General features: G+C 42.0%; 1 protein-coding gene across 5 annotated transcripts in view; it reads left to right on the forward strand.

The window, feature by feature from the left end:
- Positions 1 to 22,186, forward strand: part of LOC138447993 (SLAM family member 8-like) — a 656,143-nt gene that overhangs the window by 463,537 nt on the left and 170,420 nt on the right. For 4 of the 5 annotated variants that reach the window (XR_011259980.1, XM_069604520.1, XM_069604517.1 and 1 more), the window contains one exon: positions 14,717 to 14,814. The exons of the other annotated variant lie outside the window; for it this stretch is intronic. Coding sequence is in view for 3 of the 4 variants with exons in the window: in XM_069604517.1 (XP_069460618.1) it covers positions 14,717 to 14,814 (98 nt within the window). In the remaining variant the exon portion in view is untranslated. Of the gene's footprint in view, positions 1 to 14,716; positions 14,815 to 22,186 lie in introns of those variants that run through there. 5 annotated transcript variants of the gene reach the window in all.

Consider the following 22,186-nt stretch of genomic DNA (forward strand, 5'->3'; position numbering starts at 1 on the left):
GTGACAGATAAGTCAGTTGCAAAGGCAGGGCTGGGTTCATAGGCTTTCCTGGAAGTTAGCGTTTTATGGCAAGGTCCGAACTTTACATGCTCCTTCATGTCCTCCCCCGCAAGTCGATCTGAGTGTGGGTTAGAGGGCTTAAGGGTGCAAATAAGCATCCTGGGTGAAGGTAACTGTTCACCGTACCTCGGTGCCCATGGCAATATTAAAACACTGCAATGACAAACGTTATATAGTGGTTTCTACGCTAATAAACCACACATCACATTGGTCTGCTATCTCGTGCAGCTCTGCTTGGCGATGGGAGCAATTATTGATTTTGTGGCGGTTGTTATTGTGTATATCCCTATGACACAAACAAAAATATAGGTAATGCCTGGTGCTTCCCAGGGACAAAAAGCACATGTCTAAGTAATGTGCAGTGTCTTGCTGGTGACAGAAGAGTCCAAAAGTAAAAGTAACAGATTTAGTCTGGAGTGGTCAGCCGACACCCACTGACTGTGAGGTAGTTTGGTGGGGTCAAGCCCTGACCCAGGGAATGGGCACATTAAAGAGTTCATTCTTTTTTCACAGGCATCCGTTTCTGAAGGAGAAGGATCCATGGGGGTTCATCTAACATCACATGCTTGACTTGCCAAGCTACCTGGCTGGCTATGTGTAAAAACTATTTGCTGAGCTTTTAGATTCGGCCCAAATCAGGCAGCAGATGTTTGCCCAAACCTGGCTTTTTAGTCAAATCCCTTTACTGCCGCACCTTCCCTTCAAGCCTTAGGAGCCCTCCCCAACCCTTGAGATCACGAGTCCCCCTCCATGCTCATGGACAAGCATTGGCAAGGCCAACCATTTTGATGTGTGTGTGTGTGTAAGCATGGGACGGGCAATTCCCAGGGATTGCCATAACGGTACTACAAGGTCATAAGACTGAAAAAATGATTGGTTAGACCTTTAGGTGGTCCGCGCTCGACCCAAAAGAAAGACGATTTACACAGTCAGCCAAAATATGAAAAAGGTTTGAAACCAAATTTAATCTTGAAAAAAGACAAAGCCATGGTTTATCTTAGCCTTTGTTAATTTCAATTTGCATATTAGAGAGTATATTTCATTGAAATCTATATTCATTCAATCCACCACTGTGTTGCCAGCATAACGTAAATAGTTGATAATTACATAGATCCAACCTAATCCCGACACGTGGTTCCCCGCCTGTTGTCTGGCTGTTCCTCAGGGGTTTGTTGGCAAATGAGTTTGCAAAAATAAACTAAATCACTCTTTGTAACGTTGTCAATTACACATTAGCACCTGATAAAGCAAAGAAAAAGAAGGGAAAATGTCAAAAATAGAAAATGTTAACAAATATAAAATGAGGTATTCAGGGCAGGTTTTGTTGGGCTGTTACTACTAGCAATCACTCAATAGGTTTAAACTTACATGATCAGCCTGCTCGTGTTATACAATAAGAAGATTTCAAGCTTGTGAATGACGATGTGGCTCCTAAATACTCTGTCATGTCCCTAGATAGAGACAATAAGCAAATGTAAGTGTCCCAATAGTGGAGTGCTTTCAAATAAGTTTAAAATTATGTGTGCATACTAGAGCTAGTAAGGCTGCGGTCTATGGATCAGAAATGTCCTTCTTACCTTTGATTTGGAAAACATTTTGTTGGAAAAAGCGTGAATCCGCGGTGCGATTGCCGTTCGACAGTGTAGTCAGCATTGTCAAATATGACCCGGAAGTTAAAGGCCTCAAGACTCGAAACGTATGCATCACGTTTCAGATATCAGAACCAGATCAACTCAGGTTCATCACGACCTGTAGTACAAACACTTGTAGCATCAAATAAATCCTACAAAGGAATTGGAACATTTTGACAACTGATGTAGAATTGAATATGTTCTTGGTAATAAGCCCAATATGGTTTTTCGGAACTGCATGAACCTTAAGAGAATGATCAGTCCATCATACTTTGATAATAAGAAATATGAAAATCACAAACAAAATCAATTGAAAAATACAGAATCTTGGCTTACACCTCCCATACAAGGGAATTTGAAATGTAGCAACTGCCAGATTTGCCCACACATGTGCAATGCGAAAAAAGAATTTGTGCAACCGAATGGAAAAATAACCAAGATTAAACAACACATCAACTGTAACAGTCAATTTGTTATTTACACCATTATTTGTGCATGCAACAAATCATATATTGACAGCACAATAAGGACATTAAAAATCAGAATAGGAGAACATTTGAGAGCAATCAAGAATATGGACATGAAATCCCTGTTATCTTTTCATTTTCATCAACATCACTTGGACTCAGACTTAGCAAAAATTAATGTTACGACATAGACAATCTCTCCCTTCCAAAAAGAGGGGGGAATTTGGAGCTACTTCTACGCAAGAGAGAAGCTTTTTGGATTTGGACTATGGACACAATTTATAGGGGACTTAATGTTGAACAGGAGTTACACCATTTTCTTTAAACTCCTTTGCTTTGACATGTATGCTCAACCTAAAATGATTATGAAGAAGGTCAGGTACAACTTTATTGTTTCACAACATTGTTTGCTTGCTATACTCAACTAATTATTATGCGAATGTCTTACATTTATTTGAATATGTGTAGTTTTTCTGGCAGCATTTGTAAGTCTAAGTTTGGCTTTTTGCTAGTGGTACATAAGACACTTTTGTATTGTGAATTGAGTCGAGTATATAAGTGACACAGAAAGTATTGAAATGACCGCCTCTCTATGTCAATTTATGTGATTTGAACATTACCTTTATTTCTTAGCCTGTAACATACTCAAATATAAAATGTTAGGTGCTCCACGACAGGTTTTTTTTCCCCGGGTTTATTAATTTAAATTCAACACGGGGCACTTTGCTTTTACCTCTGCATAGTCGCCTTCACACGGGCGTATTTCGCTAACAACCATCTGTCTGCACTGATTACTCGATACACGTTCCTTTTTCAAGTAATAGCACAAACACTTTATTTATGTTTGTTTCGAAGTACGCACAAGTCAGGACATGGCAGCATCCCATTCCAATATGGCGTGCGAGAAAATTACATTTTGGATCACGATCACGTGATGCATACGTTTCGAGTCTTGAGGCCTTTAACTTACGGGTCATATTCGACAACGCTGACTACACTGTCGAACGGCAATCGCACCACGGATTCACGCTTTTTCCAACAAACTATTTTCCAAATCAAAGGTAAGAAGGACATTTCTGATCCATAGACCGCAGCCTTACCAGCTCTAGTATGCACACGTAAATTTAAACTTATTTGAAAGCACTAGATTGGGACACCTTATATTTGCTTATTGTCTCTATCTAGGGACATGACTGAGAGTATTTAGGAGCCACATCGTCATTCACAAGCTTAAAATCTTCTTATTGTATAACACGAGCAGGCTCATCATGTAAGTTTAAACCTATTGAGTGATTGCTAGTAGTAACAGACCCACAAAACCTGTCCTGAAGACCTCATTTTATATTTGTAAACTTTTTCTATTTTTGACATTTTCCCTTCTTTTTCTTTGCTTTATCAGGTGCTAATGTGTAATTGACAACGTTACAGAGAGTGATTTAGTTTATTTTTGCAAACTCATTTGCCAACAAACCCCTTAGGAACTGCCAGACAACAGGCGGGGAAACGCGTCTCGGGATTAGGTTGGATCGATGTAATTATCAACTATTTACGTTATGCTGGCAACACAGTGGTGGATTGAATGAATATAGAATTCAATGAAATATACTCTCTAATATGCAAATTGAAATTAACAAAGGCTAAGATAAACCATGGCTTTGTCTTTTTTCAAGATTAAATTTGGGTTCAAACCTTTTTCATATTTTGGCTGACTGTGTAAATCATCTTTCTTTTGGGTTGAGCGCGTACCACCTAAAGGTCTAACAAAACATTTTTTCAGTTTTTTCTCCCTCTGCAGTCTGAGGGTAATAGACTTTTGTTCTGCTGCTCGCACATCTAAAGTCATTATTTAGTGAGCAGCGCCGGAATCGGCTATAGACTGGCAAATGGTGTGAATGTCTTTGCATATGATGGCAGTGCCTAGCAAATGCCTATTTATTGCTGATAAAAGTGCCAACACTGTTGGCTTTGCCAGGGCCTTTTTAAACAGAAATTCAATGCAATGAACAGATGTGAGGTCCAACATATTGGGGATCTTAAAGGAAACGTTTGCTTTCCATTCTGCATCACTTTGCCTTCTGGTGCTTCTGGTAACTACAGGGCTGTGACTCAAGGTTGCCAAGGAGGCCCATTGGAAATGGGCCTGGTTGGCTCCACACCAACAAACCAACCCCATACTGCAGAGCATGTCAGTGTTACGCGACAGCAAAGACAGTAGTAGAGGGCAGCAAGTGTAGGGTAACGTGTGTTTGCATGCTGATGGGACGTGACATGCACTGCTCTAGGATAGGTCCAAGCTTGATTTGCATATGGCTGCAGTCTGCAACCGTTCTGTAATCGCACAGAAGAACTAAAAACGATGGCACGAAATGCTGCCCACTTGAATTGTTAAACGGTGCAGTGCTTTGGTGCCCCGTGCAGTGCTTTGGTGCCCCGAGTGCATGGTAGGTGCTGTGCAAACCGAATGGGTAAGATTGATAAACCTGCGGTCACACGTTTGGTGTCCTGGCAGCCGGACAGACTCTGTCTTTCACCCTTCTGAGGTCGATACTTTCAGGCCGCTTTTCCTTAAGTGATAATAACAGCAGTTGTCTAGTGGGTGTGCAAGGTTGGGCCCTGAACCTTCACACTTGCGGACAGTCGCAGTCCCCACAGACTAATCTGCAGCTATAGGTTACCCTGAGGGAAGGCTGCACGCCGCCGCACACATGGCCTTTGAAAAGAGCCCATTAAACGAACCGCTGCAGATCATGGAATTAAATAATTCACGCCCAGGTATTCTACATTTTTACAAAAAGCGACCTTAATTATAAATTCCACTCAGCCTCATGGAGCCTCAGCAGTCTGGAACCCAGGGTCTTTAGGTCCTTCAGTCACTGTTAACTCAGTTGAAGTTCTGTCTCATTCAGCTGCAGCACGTCCCAGAATGCTGCCAAAACACGCTCGCCTACACCAGCTCCCACAGATTGTAGGCACACAGCTGAGAAATAGATGTTGCGGCTGCCAATGCTCTATCGGTGTAATCAAAATGTTGTAACCAGGTTCATATTCAGCACTCGATTTATAAGCACTATGTGTGTCCTTCACTGAAGTCCTGGTAAAAACAAACATTGGCAAAGCCAGCAGTTTTGGCTTGTGTACAAGTATTAGGCATTTGGCAAACACTGCTGTTAGATGCCCAGGTACTCACATCACAAGTGACTTTGCCTACTCAAAAACGCAAACTGTTGGCATTGCCAATGCTTGTTCTTTTTCAAATCAATTAGGATAAAATCAATAGAAAAAGATATATTGTGAGTACATGTACTCTATTGGTGAAAGTAAGATGCAAGCACTTGGACGTGGGACTTCAAAAATAAGTTATTGACAGTAGAATAAACATCTGCAAAAAATCCTTATAATGAAAGAAACTATATTAAATTAAATGCTATTTAATTATAATGTGAATTGGATTGAATTTTATGTAAAATGTAACAACAATTTTAACAGTTGTATAAGTTCTTTGAACTAAACACAACTTTAACAATAAATATAAATATATCGTGGGAAGTCTCAAAACTATTATAATAGATGTTTTAATATCCAAAGAGTAGTATTGTATTCTTATAATGTGAATATTGTCAGGATGAAATAATATTTTGAATATAAGCAGGATACAGAATCGCTATAATCTCAGTAAAGTCACTGGACATGTACTTGATTTTATAATACATCACACGCGTGATGCTCGACCCATGTCTATGCTTTGTGGCCCTCTGCTTTTAGGCTGATTTCTCCTAAGCATCCCCTGCAGGCCCTCTGATAGGGGAACCTCAGGATAAACAGGGCAGTTCCTGTATATGGGGAGCCCTCGCAGCCCTACTTTGCGTGACGCTAATGCAGGTTTTGGCTAATAGGTGGGCTGATGCATTCTGCTCACGGGTGTGGAAATTGCATTATCCTGGGCCATGTGTTTTGGTTGGATTGAGCCCGCTAGCACAGGAGCCGAGATTGAAACCAGCTGCAGTGGTTCAACCACTGCGGTTTGGTGGTGTGCAGGCACCTCAAAGAGGAAGGCAACTTTTATTTTTTATATGGGAGCACAGCCTTTTGTTATTTTGTGGACATAGAATACCCTATAAGGTTGGGACTCTGCATTTGACACCCTTCTAGGAAGGACTTGGAATGAGGGAGCCATATGAGCTCAAGCAATTACAACACACACGACCTCTTTGTACACATATTTCAGCGATGTCTCACATGCACTTTGATCGCCTCTGAAGTTTCCACACTATATACATCAAAAAAGCCCATGCAATGGAAGCCTCAGCCTCCTCTCCCAGCAACCATAAATCCCAGACTCCCATAACCTTGTGTGGAGATTGGTGCAATCAACTCACTCTTTCAGTTTTCTTTTCTTCTTTTCGCTTGTTTTATACTGTGATATGTGTAATTTAATACGTACTGCTATTTTAATTTTAAGAAAAGTCGTATATATGTATAAAAATAAAAGACGTTATATTTGAAAGGGGACAACCAATAAACAAAACTCTTGTTTGACATGTTTTTGTTTTAGAACTCCAACACTCTCCGGTGACCAGAGTGAGTAAGGAGGTCATCATGTCCTCATAGAATGGGACAATCTCCTTGTTGAGAGGTGACTCAGCTACCTCATCATACTTCTGAGGGTTAGCCAACTATTTCAGGCCAGCCTCTCCTATGGCGGGGCTCCATCGAACACTCAATTTGCATGCACCATCAGTGGGTAGACACGGAGGTGGATGAACACATGCTTATTCTCATAATAAAACTTCCTGTCAGTGCTTAGTGCATGTTTGTACTAGGAGATGCTGCAGAATCTGGAGAACTGGCTCATTTAGGAGTGAGCAGGCTCAAACCGGTAACAGCAAAACGTGCTGTACAACAAGGTCAATATTTTCAAACTTTAATGGGGAGTTTCAGGTGAAAGGGTTTAAGCCCATTCCACAGCTGAAAATGTAGTAAATAAACATTGAAAAGATCAGAGGAGACTATACAAAAGAACATTTGGGAGTTGGGGGCAGGATGGCCATTTTGAAAGCTATAGTGAGTGAGGCGATTAAACCCATTGCGCTGCCACCCCCTTTCTCTAACCCCAGAAGGATGAGCAGTTATTTTGCCTTCCTTTGGGCCTTTAGGTTTGTCTTTCCCCCCAATTCAGAGGCTATTTAATTTCACAAATATGCTAATCATTGAGGCATGGACCATTTGAAAGTTGTACCCATAAATTAAGCCTTTGACTTCATCAGAGGGGGTCTATTGATATCCCTTGGCAGGCTTTTGTCCTCTTCCACTCTACTTTCGCTACTGCAGCGTAAATAACCTGGCTCTCCCAGGTGAGAAATTTGACAAGCGCTTGGTAGATTGATGGCTTCTGCCTCAAAGTGGGAGGGCTTGAGCACGCCCAAGCCAGGGCATGCCGCCTATGTGTACAACCTGCTGCAAACAAAATGTAAAGCTTTCAAAAGATGCACATTGTGTCCTTGCTTAGACCAAGTGCCAAATAGAACCATGCTTCTTACTACCCTTAGTGCAAACACTGACTTTTACAGTGTGTAAGCTAACATTTTGGGGGGATTGTAAGAATCAGAGGTGCTTTGTACAGTAAAAATAACAAAAAGTGAAATAGGGGACCCTTTACAGAAGGTTTGTGTTGTGCTCCGCAAACAGCATGTTTAGCACATACACTAACAACACAATGTTATAATTATATTTTTACTAGCAGTTCCCCCCCAACTCCCGGCGTTGTCCGGGTCTGTAGCTGACATGCACGCAGGGGTCTGCTATAGCCTTGTCTATGTTATATTGTGTCCTAATTTCCTATTTTTGTCCTATTGTTGAAAGATTGCAAAATCGGCAACATCCCGAAATCGCTTATACTGGTAGCAGAGGGCCGGACCCTGTACCACCTCAAATTTCACTATTGCCAGTACAACAAGAACTGGTATGCCGACCTTGTGTCCTAACTTTCTATTTTTGAAGAAGATGTTGCAAAATCGGCAGTCACCTGAAATCACCTATACTGCTAGCACAGGGCCGGACCACGCCCTGTGCTGTGCCAATGGGTGGGTTTGGTCAGATTCCACTCTCCCCAGTACACCCCAGACTGGTATGCTGACCTTGGGCCAATATTTCAGCCCACAAACTGTAATGGGGCTGGAGCCAACCCCAAACATACAAACACACTTTCACATATATACAGATAGTGCAAATCTGAGCTACATTGGTATAAACTACTTTCATGTTACTGTTTGTTAAGCGAGTTCCATGGGACTATTGGCTTTCTGCCGACTGCTTTATTGCAACCTGGTACGTCACTAGTTCGAAAGTGAGCAGAGAGGAATCAGTGTTTCACTCTCCTGAAGTTGATGAAATGAGTACCACAGAGTTGTGAACTAACTCCTACTATAGAACTACCAAACAATTTTATATGTGATTTTTAGAGTGCAAATTACACTTGGAATTAACTTGTGGTGCATAATTGTGAGTCATAGGCCCTCATTACGACCCTGGCGTTGGACCATGGTGCTAATAGCACCATGGTCCATGCCGGTAACTTACCGACTCCGCCATGGCGGAATGGGGAATTAGCGCCCTATTCCGAGGTTGGCGGGGCGGTAATTCCCCATGCCCCATAGGGCTCAATGGGAACTGGGAAGGCGCTAAGTACGGTGCCGCAAATTGCGGCACCGTACTTAGCACCAAGGTCCCTTTGCGGGTTGGATTTTAACGCCTGTAAAAAGCAGGCGTTAAAATCTCCAACCCGCAAAGGGACCTCGTAATCAGGCGTTAAGGGGTTAACGGCACTGCCACCTTTTACGGCGCCGTTAACCCCTTAACGCCAGGGTTGTAATGAGGGCCATAGAAGCTGCAAGTAAGTTTCAGACAAGACTTAGAAACAGGTTCATAGATAGCATCATCAAACCCCCTTTACCGTGATTAACCTTCTTTCAGCTCTGAGGAAAGCTTACCCTGCGAAATTTAGTGTCCAGCCCTCACCTATTGCCTAGTCTGCTCTTAACACGGTACTCCTGGGTAGTACTTGAATTGGCCTAAAAGGGCAGTTTGGTGGTTAATCTATAGTGCTTTGTCTCAAATGTTGGAATGTAAATTGTAATAAGACAAAGGTGATTATAATAGGAGATAATTACGAGAACTTTGGGTAGAATGTTGGTCATTGTAAAGTGGGATCAGCTGAGAAATATACATAACTGGGATATCGTTGGATTCAAGAAATTCCTTTTACCCTTTGCACAAGGTAAAAAAGGAGCAGGTGTCTCCAGTCGACCTTTGTAATTTCCAAATTCGATACCAAGACTCCTCTAGTCAAAGCATACTTGTGTAAAAAATGTCTAGCCCTTTTTTTTCATAAAATCTTTATGCTGTCTTTCGTTTCAGAAAATCGAACATACACGTTATGTCCACTGATGCAAATAAAATCCCCAGACTTTACCCTACCCAGCCCCCAGGCAGTTCCTTTCACACTGTGGATGTTCTACTCGTATTTGTTTGGCTACAATTATTCCATGCACTTTTCGCCATCCATCAGCCCGACCCATTCATCCCTTACCAGTACTACCCCTCATATTGATCTCACAAAGAGCTCATCTATCCGCCACCTAGTCGGACATAGCCTTCTTTACTACTCTAAAACCTCTATGCAGAAATAGCTTAGTGTACCCTTAGTGTACCCAGACTCGTCATAATTGGACCAGCTCCACAAACAGGCCATCTTGGGGCCAGACTGCATTCTCAATTCGACCATTCTGGATTCACTCCTAACACATCACTCCAAAAACCTCCAATTATTGGATAAACCAACACTCTAGAAAATAAAGTCCTCCATTATGTATTAGAGAGCAGACATTAAACATTGTTTGACCTCCATCTAAAATAGCCTGTTCCTCGAATAATAAACCCTATACAGATATTCTAATTGAGAAGACTGGAGCAGAAAGCCATTTTCCAAGGAGACTGGGGTGCATCCCTCCAATCAACACTGCTGAACTCTTTTTTATTTCCAATACAAACAAATTCCAGGCTGAGTGCTGAGTTAAATTCTCTCTTGTACTTCAATTTGCAAACCATGGTCAGGCACAACGCCCAGTAATAGCCTATAACATTCGAGAGACCTAGACCTATCTCGCAAACAGAGTTGTATAATTTCTTAATGGTTACTCTTAAGGTCTCTTCCTGTCAATCAACCTTTACACCACCACCTCAATTCTGAGAGCGTTTACCTCCCCGACTATGTGAGGAGTGTCCTGAGCAATGTATAAACGCTTGTGACATGACATCAATCATTTTACAAAATCATAATCCTCCCAAGAGGGACAGCGGAAGAGTATTTGAGTGCCTAACATCTAGTTCATATTTCCTACTGACTACAGGTACATTCAATTCTAGGAAACTGGCTTAAACCTTGGAGCTCTGTTCCCACAGGTATTTGAATATACTACGTACTACATTTAAGGGACCTATTATGGAGCATGCCTTCATCCCTGCACTAGGAAGAGTATAGATTTGGAACAGCTGATCTTCAGGCCCATGTGTTCACAGAATTCTGTAACAATATTGGGCCTCATTATGAGCATGGTGGTCCGGGAACTACGGTACCGGTAAGCATGCCACTACCGTAGATCCCGGACCGCCATACTACGAGCTGTGCTCGCGGGTGCCTGTCAGCCCGCCAGGTCTGACCTGGCGGGCATAGCAGCACCCGTGAGCACAGCATGTTGGATGCACCGGCAACATTCTGAATGGTGTCGGTGCATTCAACGTCCCATTCCCATTCAGCCTTATGGGGCCGAATGGGTATGGGGAGTCCTTTATTGCCAGCACCCTCAAATGGGCAATTACCGGGTCTGCCGAACTCGGCATGACCCGGTTCTTGCCCATTCGTGGGTGCCGGTAAAAATGCCATTCCGTTGGCAGCCGTGCCAGTTTTACCGGCATGGCTACCACCAGAGTTGTAATGAGGCCCAATGTCCATTAATCTAGGAATTGTGATTTTTGCATTACCTGCTTACAGCTGAAAACCATCCGCATATAGGGATATCCTATCCTCCTCACCCAAGGTCTATTGATCCCACTTCCACAAATGGGTCTATTCTGACCCATGCTGCTGGGGATTCATTGCAGTTCTATGAACCGTAGCTGCATTTTTCTTTACCGAAAAGCAACTTCCCTGAATTTTATGTAGCTTGTTTTGCCGAATTCTTTACCACAAACAGTGGGGGAGCCCCACACCCGTCTTTCCACCCCCCCCCCCCATTATATGCCTTACCCCAGCTTACCATATACCTGTTTGTGGTAAAGTAAATTGGGGAAAAAAAATGTGGCACCACCGAATTGCCACTCTGCAAAAGTGAGCTAGACCATTCATGGTTTTATTACCCTGTGCCGCTAGTGCAAATACTAAAGGGGAAAGGGCCAACTCTATATCATACCGGTACTTAGTGAAAATTGCTCAGACATATATATTTTCACCCTTCCCTTTGCTGAATGAGCACTCTAGAACAATTCCACAAAGTTAATAATGGAGGAATAAATCCCAGTAAATGCAACATTTCCAACACAAAGGTCCATTTCAGTGAATAAAACACTATTTCTAAGTCAGTGACCACCAAAAGCAGTGGGTTGTTTATCATGATTCCATGGTTTATGGCAATTACCATCCTATTGCTAGTTTACCAAGGCCCTCCAAGATCTTGTATCAGGTTGTGACGTTCCATTTTGAGCATTTTGTGGATTCAATTGCTAGACTAGGTGTATATCAATCAGGCATTCAGTCAAACAGTGGAACTAAAACCGTTCTAGTGATAGTCAGGGATAATAATCAGGCCGACACTGATGATTGGAACTTGACAATATTGGTAATGCTTCACCTCTCAGCGGCATTCAACACAGTCGAACATTCCTTTCTTCTGTCTCAACTGTCCCCAAACAATTGACGTTTCAGAAGAAGCAGTGAGATGGTTCCAATAATCTTATCAATTCACTCACAGAGGGTCAATTTTGGCCCTTGTTCCTCCTCATTGCAGAGGGGAGGTGGAGAGTACAAAAGTAATCCCTCTTCTCATTTGCTATTCAATATTTACATTTGCCCTCATTTGAATATCTTTGCCAAATATGAACTTTCACATCACTCCTACCCTGTCGATACTCCAGTCTATTTGAAAGAAAAGGGTTCTAGCGATCTCTCTGACAATGTTTGGATGTGCTTAGATGAACTTCAGGGCTGGATGTTCCAAAATGCACTTCAATTAAACCATAATAAAATTGAGGTTATCCACTTCAGTCCTAGACCTCGTCTAAACAACTCAGCAATGATACCACCATGCTGTTCTGTCTCTGCAAACGTTTAGTAAAAAAAATAAAGAATCTGGGTTTTTACTTGCAGGTGGACATGAATCCGTTGTACCCAAACTAGCAATGTTATAAAGGCTTAATTCTTTAAACGCCAGCTTTCCCGTTGTGTCCTTCCTTTAAACCCTGAAAAACACTTTATAATTGGAGGGTATATGACTCAAAAATGTAACAATGCCAATGCTCTTTATGCCGGTTCACTAGAATACCAACTACAGCGCCTTCTCCGAGCTTAAAATGCTGCAGTCCATCCCATCTTTGGAATCAACAAGCAGCCTTTAGGCAATCCACCCACTGGCTGCCTGCTAAGAGCAGGACTTCCTTTATTATCCACTGCCTGGCTTTTAAATGTTTACATGGTCTAGTGACAAATCATCTTGAAAGAAAGATCACTCACCATAAACCTTCAAGATAAATGCAGTCTGACCACCTTTTTCTTCTAGCCGAAGTGGAGAGGTGTTATTAGGGGTGATGGCCATCATCTGGAACCATACCACTGGCCATCAGGAAGACCGACTCCTATCTTTCATTCCGTAAAGTCCTCAACACATATCTGTTTTGTTGATTTTCTTTTCACTATTTCCCCTTTTTTTGCACATCCACACTTAGATACAGTTAAATCCTCCCAGTTCAGCACAGTACAGCTAAATTCAAATTAAATGAAACTTAAATTCAAATCTTGGCTGCCAATTACTATGCCAAGTGAAAGCATAATAATTTACGGATAGTAGAACGCAAGGAAATACAACTTTTCAAAGTTTTGTTTTCCATCTAGAAAAACTGATTGATCGATATTTGAAGGGGACAATCTGGAGTCATTGCTTGGGTCTGAGACAAAGTAGAATGCTTACATTGATTTTTGAAACAGCAGGTCATCCGATATCTGTCGGCGACAGCCCTGCCTTCATATCTTACCTTCGACAATAATAAAGAGTTGTCAGACCTGCACGCATTCTAGGTGTAGTAAACTAGGTTTTCATAACTAATCCTCCACTGGAATATGAACGGGATTTAATCTGTTTGAATTCTTGGCACACAAGTAAGATTCTCATTATGGCAATGCTGTTTGCGATAACTAACAATTATAAAAGAACAATTATAACAGACAACAATTGAAACTATATGAATTGTTTGACTAACAGACAACTTGAAGCTGATTTACTATATTTGGCTGGCGAGTCTTTAGTTAAGGAATTTGTGATCTGCTTTCAGATGGGAGAAGGTTTGCATTCTTATTTAATCAACATCCCAAATAGGGTCATGAGATGTAATTTCATGGTATTATGATTTAGCCAAGATCCACTTCATTAGGTGAAGGAAGCTTTGGAATGTATTCATGGGGGGTGGGGGGGGGGGTCGAGAGAGAGAAAGAGAGGGAGAAATAAAGGAAGAAAGAGGGAGAGAGAAATGTACTGGTATAACATTATTTGACACTGAGAATTCTGGTAAAATTCCTGACAGCAGAAGTTTCTGTTTTAAACATATGGTGATTGATTGAGCACAAACGTGCTAATGATTGGCACTTAGTTGTATTCTTCACTTTCTTTGTAAAGATTGTGACTGTATATGTTCTTGTCTTATATTAGCGATGTATGAGTGATGTCAGAGTGCATGATGTCATGAGTGGAATGGATGCATGGATTTTGGAAGAAGGTAGCCTGGGTGGTGGGCACTGGTGGGTCCAGCTCCTGTAACTTGGACTGAACATGTAACTTACTTAAGCAACCTAATAAAGTAACTTACCATTATTACAGAGCTTTGTGGTGTAAAATATAGAAGTGAATTATGCATGAGTTATACGTTTTGTACATACAAGTATTGTATATTGTTATGTGTTTTGTTATACTTGTAAATGTTTTTTAAATACCAAAACATGAAAGTTAAATAAAATTAAGAAATACATATTCATACATTTCACACTGCATTATTGTGAGATTCTAAATTCCAACGAATTAATGTAAAAGGTGCTGCAAATACAGGACTTTTTTTAATCTCTTTTCCGAAGAGCCACTATTGTTAAATTCTCACACTGAAGAAAGATAAAAAGTAGTTGTCAGAAATGGCACTGAGAAGTAAAAGGCAAAAAGTCCCCACACTTCAATTTTGTAACACTGACCAACCACTCAATAAATAATGGTAATTAAGTTTTTGTTTCATTGTGTTTCTATTCGACAGCTAATAGAGAAGTGTATTTCTTGGCGGAACACGAACAATGCCCACCTACAACAACTTACGCCCAGATTAAAAGAAGACCGCCTGATGTAAATGATGAGGTATTTCCAATTCCAAGTTTTCTAAATAAGCACAGATTGCCCCGCTTTTTCTATATCAGGAAGAGAATGAAAACATTTTACAATTGAAAAGGTTGTGCAAAGAGGAAAAAACACTATATTTTATGAGTTTATCCAAGCAGCACTTGTGCTGTGAGTGATACCAGTGCTTTCAGATCTGATGTTTTCTTTTTCAATTCTCTATGCAGCCAAAGCACCTGCAAAAGGTTTTCCTTTTACCAACCCACAAATATGCTGTCCTTGGTCGTTGACCATTTCTTTATTGGGATTCACTTCACCCGTTTAAAATCATGTCTAGATACTCTGACACTTGGAACATTCCTGAGCACTTTCACGGTTGACTTTAATCCATTTGTGATGACAAGGTTTTGTCTCACATTTATTTATTGTGATTTTCCGGTTGTCTTTTAAAAGATATGTCTTAGTTTCTGATCATAATGATTTTATGATTGATTCCTGTGACATCCCTCTCATGATTCTCTATCAGTTTGGGGCCCAAAATCATGGTAACACCTTATGAGTTTTTCTACCTTAGTTTGAAGTAACACAAATGTACAATGAATCATCACATTAAGGGTTGACAACAGTTCAACCACACCACACTGAGCCCTCAAAAGATTGTAAATAACAAGGACAAACATAGGCACACAAACAAATCAATCCCCCTCAAAGTTAGCAAAATAACAGGCCTGAATGACATTCAAAACAAACAAGTGTAACAGAGTAAGAAAGTTGCCAATAACCACCTGCCTTGTCTAATTTATCGGTTAATCATCTAAGACGTTACAGGTGGTTTGAAAAGGCTACCAGCATCTAGTGGCATTCAGTGATGTGGAAGAAAAATAGTGGAAACTTGATCACACTTTCTCACTCCCACAGTCCCACATTTTGCAACAGGAGCACAGAGTGAAATATGTCAGACTCAATATAAGGCGGTCAGTAAGGTAAATACAAGTCATGAGGTGCATACAATACTTGAGATTGACATTTGGAGATACTGTGTTTTTATCTCACAGATACAGCAATTCTATTGACACATATTGCTACTGTGCTGGCCTCAAGATGTACATAATATGCAGCAAATACATTCTTGTGAGGCAATGCCTATTATTGTGTATCTGGGTGTCTCCTTAACATTCAAGAGGGGTCAAACTACTTGGACACGTCTGTGCTTCCATAATGTCGGACGGGCTTCTTGGACTGAAAGTATGTTCATATGCACTCAGACATGCATCACTACCAGAGCATTGGTGGACTAAACTAGAACCCTCGACATGGAAGGAATCAACTGCAGGAGCTGATTTTGATCCTCTCCACCAACAATCTCCTATTGTCTTTCAACATCACAGTAGATCCATTTCCAGGCACCCTCACATCCATCCCTAATTCCTTTTTTTATTAAAGGCATTTTATTAAACCTTAATAAACTATGATATCTCAAGTGTGGATTAAGAATGATTATAGTCCAAAAACTAAGATGGAAGCAAAGGCTACACAGTTCTTATATGGTTGATTGCATTTTGGTAAAGATGTAAAGTGTTTTGAAAAACTCAGCCAATGATCTCCTGTTTGGCATTTTCTTTCATCATATTATTGTTATTTGTTAATGTGCCTATTAATAAAGAAAAAACAATAGTTCTCAATATGACCACGTGGTTTTGGCAGACAAGGAGATCTGCCCACAAGTGACACAGTGACACAGTGAGTTGTTGTGGTGGATGTGTGTGTGGACTATCCAAAGTAGCCAGGTGAAGGGACTTTGCCACAACAACAATTCTGTGCTGTGGGCTTTCAACGACTGACTATCATGATTACTTTGTATTTTGGAAACTTAGAGAAAAAGAAGAGCACTGGAGCAGAGGTTCAAACCCAGCACCAATGTTGGTGGACTTTTCAAAGCCGCTCCCTTTATTCCTTACTTAAGATGAAAAATGTACGTATTAACAACTCTTCATATATGTATTAGATTTTGTATATCAATTTAGGCCATTTTAGATCCAGGCACTAATGAACATGTTCAAACCCTGCTCGCAAGGCATATCCTCTAGACTACCAACGCTCTGGTTGGGAAGTATGTGCAAGTGTATATGAGTGTAAACACAGCACAGTGAGTCACTATACACCGGGCTGCATCATGGCAAGGGCATTGAATGCATACACTGCAGGAGAGTATGTAATTGAACATGTTGACTATGGCTAACACCTTGTGGATGGCCATTGCAGTTTATTTGTAGTGCCACACCATGGAGCAAGCAGAGAGGTGCAGTTATTTTTCTTTTTGATGTATTACCGGCGGGGGAAAATAAATAAATGTGGTGAGGTGACTCACTGAGATGCAGGGCATCATATTGTGCCAAAGGGTATATCACTTGCCAGCAAATACAGATGTTGATGACAAGTGCTGTATTTATCTACTGCAGCATGTAAGAAGTACCGCACACCTGGGCGGATGACGAAAGCTGTTAAAGTCCACAAACACTGGGCAAATTTGAAAGCTGACCTTTAATCTGCATGTCAATCTTGGTGAGGCTTTAGCATTTAAAATCAAGACTTAAGTCAATAAAACTATCAAGTGCATTTATGCTGTCTCCCGAACCCTCACATACAGCAAATTGCTCATTTCGAAGGCCTAGTTGGGTGGTTTTCATGAACACCAACCAATTTCCCGTTCTAGTGGACATAAACTGCCAATGCTCCACTTAAGCGCTGTTTCTGAGAACTCTGATAAACTTTCCATCTTGTTTATGCATGTCAAGGAGACGCACCCACAGGCGTATGGAGAATAATTATGAACCCTTGATTCACCTGACAGATTGGACCTTTGGCTTGCTGCCATGTGAGATGCAAATTCCAAATTTTCAGGATTCCCTGATACACCTTGTAAAGACTGGAGGGGGGTTTCTGTACTCCTGACCTCTATATGGCAGAGTAGAAGCACAGAGCACCCAGCCAAGATTCCCTATATGGTAATGAAGGTCGAGCAATCGAGGCTTAAGCTCTCAGTAAGTGATGCAGGCTGGTTCTTAAGTACATTGTAGTCCCCCAAGCCCCAACAAAGGAATGTCCACACACTATGTTATGTGATTACACAGTTCTTTATATAAATAAGGTTCAATATATATACACAATCAATAACACACTTTGTGCTTTGACAATACTAATAAGGTAAATATTTACAATGTCTATGTGGTACCACAGTTAACTCTTGACTCCTTTAAAATGCACCAACTGCTGACAGTCTCAATGGCATACAAATCAAATAGTAAAGCGAATCAACAATAGACGTAGGAAGGAAGATAAGTTTGGTTAAACAATGGCAGAATACTGGGTCCCTGCGCCAGTCACAGTCCTGTATGAGGATCCCCCCACCTGGGCAACATGTAAGTAAAGTGTATTAACAAGCCCAGTCCATATATGTTTAAAATAGTCTTGTTTCCATCTAAAATGTTCTACTACCCCAATGTACCTGGTTTAGCAGAGTTCTTCAATGGTTCGTCGACAGATCCCTCTTGAGTGGACTCCCTTTAAAGCAGGATTTACGGGTCGTTGAGATTCCTATGAAGAAATGTGAACACTGTTGTCGAGGGAGAAGCTTCAACCTTCGCGGTGCTCGTCGATGATCGGTCGTGGACGTCCTGTGAAGATGAGGTGTGCGGTGCACCTCATTGATGAGAGTTTGTTGCCACAAAGCAGATCGATGAAGAATGTAGGCCCAGCAAGGGCGGCGGGTCATCGGCGTTGGCGTCGACGATTGGAACTCGACCACGGCTGGCTTTTGGATCTTCACTGGCGTCTTTGTGGACTTCAGGTGGCGGGAAACCTACCAGCAGATTCTCCTCAGTTTGTTGACGACCTTGACTTTCTCCGGAGGGACAAAGCAGTCGACGGTTATGACGAGGGAGTCCTTGATTTCAAAGTGTCTTAGGCAAAGGTGGAGTGTTGCGGCTCAGGTCGTCGGCAGCACAGCATCAAGCTGTCCCCATTTCTAGGCAACATGACTCAACGGGCTTCCAGCAGTTACGGCAGTGTTCCAAACCCTGGTCGACAATGATGGACTTTGATGTCCGGGTGCTTCACTTCAGGTTCTTGGTGGACCCTGTCTCCGGTCGGCAGCCTTTCGAGGGATGGCTTCCAGGGCGCCTTGAAGAAGATTAGCTTTTGCACGATGTTCCCTCATGACTCGGGAAGGGGTCTCCTAGCCAGGTCCTCTCTTGGATCAGTTCTTGGAGACATGACCGCTTTCGGATTTCAACCACGGCAAGCAGCAGCAAAGCCTTCTTCCAGCTGGGCTTCAAGGTTAAGCATCAAGTTTTGACTTACAATTTCTGACTCTCATTCACACTGCTGAGCCAATCTCAGGCAGCCAATCATTCAGAAGGGCATTCAGCAGGCAGGCGGCCAATCAGGCTCACAGTGCATTCAGGCCGTTCTTCTCCATCCAGACACTCGCAACAAGCAATGTGGATTGGAGCAAGCACCCAGCCGTTCAGCACACCACGCTGCATTCATATCAGTTTCGGGCAGGGCTGTCTCAGTCATTGTGTCACACACCAGAAACCAGACACCCATAACATGAAATGTATATTGGTAACACACTCCATTCACCCATGACCCATCCCAAGGGTGTACCCACAACATAGTCATTCGGAAGGCTCCAGCCAGTCTGGCCTGGAATTCCCCATAATACCATATATGGAACTTCCACCTAACAGCCAGTCAGGGGAAGGGACAGAGTCAGGGCTTCCCAGGACATTGGGAAAACAAGGTAACATGCAATAGAAAGCAAGAGGCCACAGGGGCCATCTTGTCTCCTATCAGGAATCAACTGATTCCAATGGCAGGGCCTGGGTATCCCAAAATGGAGGATACTCAGAGCACATGTCAAATTCATCATGGAGCTGCAACCAGCGCATACCCTGCTCTGTAGGGGCCACACACAGGTCCCCAAAAACATACACTAGGAACACAGGGTTGTACCCCCAACCATGGGTGTCATAATGGTATCCCAAGGGTCTCTGTTCACCACAACCAAAGAGAGGAAGAGCTGCACTGCCAAGCGTCCCACATGAACTTCTGTGCAGAAAACAACACAGAACACACATGATAAGAGTACAGGACAAAGACATGGAGGCCCTGTCCCTCCAATGCATTTCCAGCATCACACTCCTCAATTTCATAACAAAAAAGTTCAAAAGAAAAGTTATGGCCCCTGTTAGCCCCTTCCAAATTTCCAGAATTCTCCGATACTCCACAATTTCATTAAAAAGACAAAAGTCATGCTGGCATTTTGGCCAACCGATGTGGAAAGGGTACTGTGGCATCTGCGGCCTCCACTATGATATCCTACCCGATAATGCATTCCATGTCTTCCCTGTATCGTTACATTTCTTGTTTTTTGTTCCAGCTCTTTTGCAATCATTCTGTATCCCTCACTCTTTTCCTCCAATGCCATCCACCCTACCCTTGTTCCCACCCAATCGCGTATAAGAACAGAGGGGTTTTGCGGCATGTGCAGTCTCCACAGTAATACCATACCCTGATATCTCAGCCAACTTTGGAATATATGATGTAAGAAGGAATGTTCAAGTGGGGGAACATAAGGCAGTTGAGATGGCGGGAAGCGTAGGTGATAGTGGTGCCCTTTTATTTGTTTATGAGTCTTTGGTTTATAGTGATTGCATCGGAAATAAAGGGTCGACATACCAAACCATTGAATACAAAGCATCTAATGCCAAAGCATCGACAGGCAATCTTTTACATGTAAAAGTGCCTTTCCATCAAAACCAGTCCATCGAAAAAATAAATGGACTGGTTTCAATGGAAATGCACTTTTACATGTAAAAAATAGCATTTCGATGCTTTTTTTCTGTAACTTTAAAACGTTACATGGAACTGTCCAGTGCTGAAATGTCGTCACTGGCCAGCTCCTTGTAATGTTTTAATTTGTTTTTTTATATTGGGGGGTTCCCCCCTCCCCCAGTCCACCCCCCCAACCCTAACCCTAATATAACCCTTAATCTAACCCTAGCCCAACCCTAACTCTAACCCTAATTTAACCCTTAATCTAACCCCAAGCCCCAACCCGAACCCTAACCATAGCCCCGACCCTAACCCTAATGTAACCCTTAATCTAACCCTAGCCCCAACCCTAACCCTAATATAACCCTTAATCTAACCCTAGCCCCAACAATAACCCCCAACCCTAACCCTAATGTAACCCTCAATCTAACCCTAGCCCCAACCATAACCCTAATGTAACCCTCAATCTAACCCTAGACCCAACCCTAACCCTAATGTAATCCTTAATCTAACCCTAGCCCCAACCCTAACCCCCTAACCCTAATCTAACCCCTAATTTTAAGATTACATTTCGATGGATCCATCGAATTTCATCCAACGCAATGGCCATTTGATGGAATGCAATTTCGATGGATAAAATTTGATGGTTTGGTGTTAGATGGTTTCCCATTCGATGGAATGACCAGATACCCGAGTCTTGGTTTCCCTTTGCCCTTGCAGGAAGTAACTGACCTTCAGTCTCACAGTGATGGCTTCAATAACAAATCACTATTATAAGACAATGGCACACACGTATACCGTTCTTGTAACAGAGAGACTCTAAAACTGAGAAGAGACCTGACCTTCATTCTCACATGAGTTTAAGATACTGAAATATACCACCAAAACCTGGACGACCAAATGGTGTAAAAAATACCTGAAAGTAGATAAAAAAAGATTTAGACAGTTATTCTTTGCAACCTACCAGAAATAAATGTTTAGGGCTAAACAAGCGACCTTCTCCCATGCTAATAGAGGCAAAGACACCTATAAACCTATACAAGAATTCTCACTCTCCAGTAGTTGTAGAGTTGTGCAATAAAATATTTACAGCTTTCACCATGAAAATCTTCAACATAAGGGTCTCATTTTCTGCAACTGTGCCCCAGAAGGTAGGGCCCTTAGTAGTTGACACTGTCTACTGGATGTGGGAACCTACCCAAATTAAATGTAAAAATATATCCCAATCACCATGTAGAAAGTGGACCTTTTCATTTGTTCCATTAAACATATCAACACTATTGCCCAGTCACTTCCTTTCCTCTGTTATTAGTTGCTGGCCCCCTTCTTTGTGGCAATTACAAAATATCATCAATACCTCTTTGAAGGAAGGTGGCCTTCCCTCAAGTGTCAAACACACTTTTAAACTCCATCTTCTCAAGAAAACGATCCTGAGCCCCCTCAATCCATTACATTTTAGAACCATCACAATATCTTCCCGATGTCTCAGAAAAAGTGACCTCTTCAAAGCTCCATTCCTTCATCACCTCTCATGTCAGTTTTGACAATCATGGTT

Source organism: Ambystoma mexicanum, chromosome 1p (genome assembly GCF_040938575.1).
Source record: "Ambystoma mexicanum isolate Mex_15411 chromosome 1p, UKY_AmexF1_1, whole genome shotgun sequence".
Classification (NCBI taxonomy): domain Eukaryota; kingdom Metazoa; phylum Chordata; class Amphibia; order Caudata; family Ambystomatidae; genus Ambystoma; species Ambystoma mexicanum.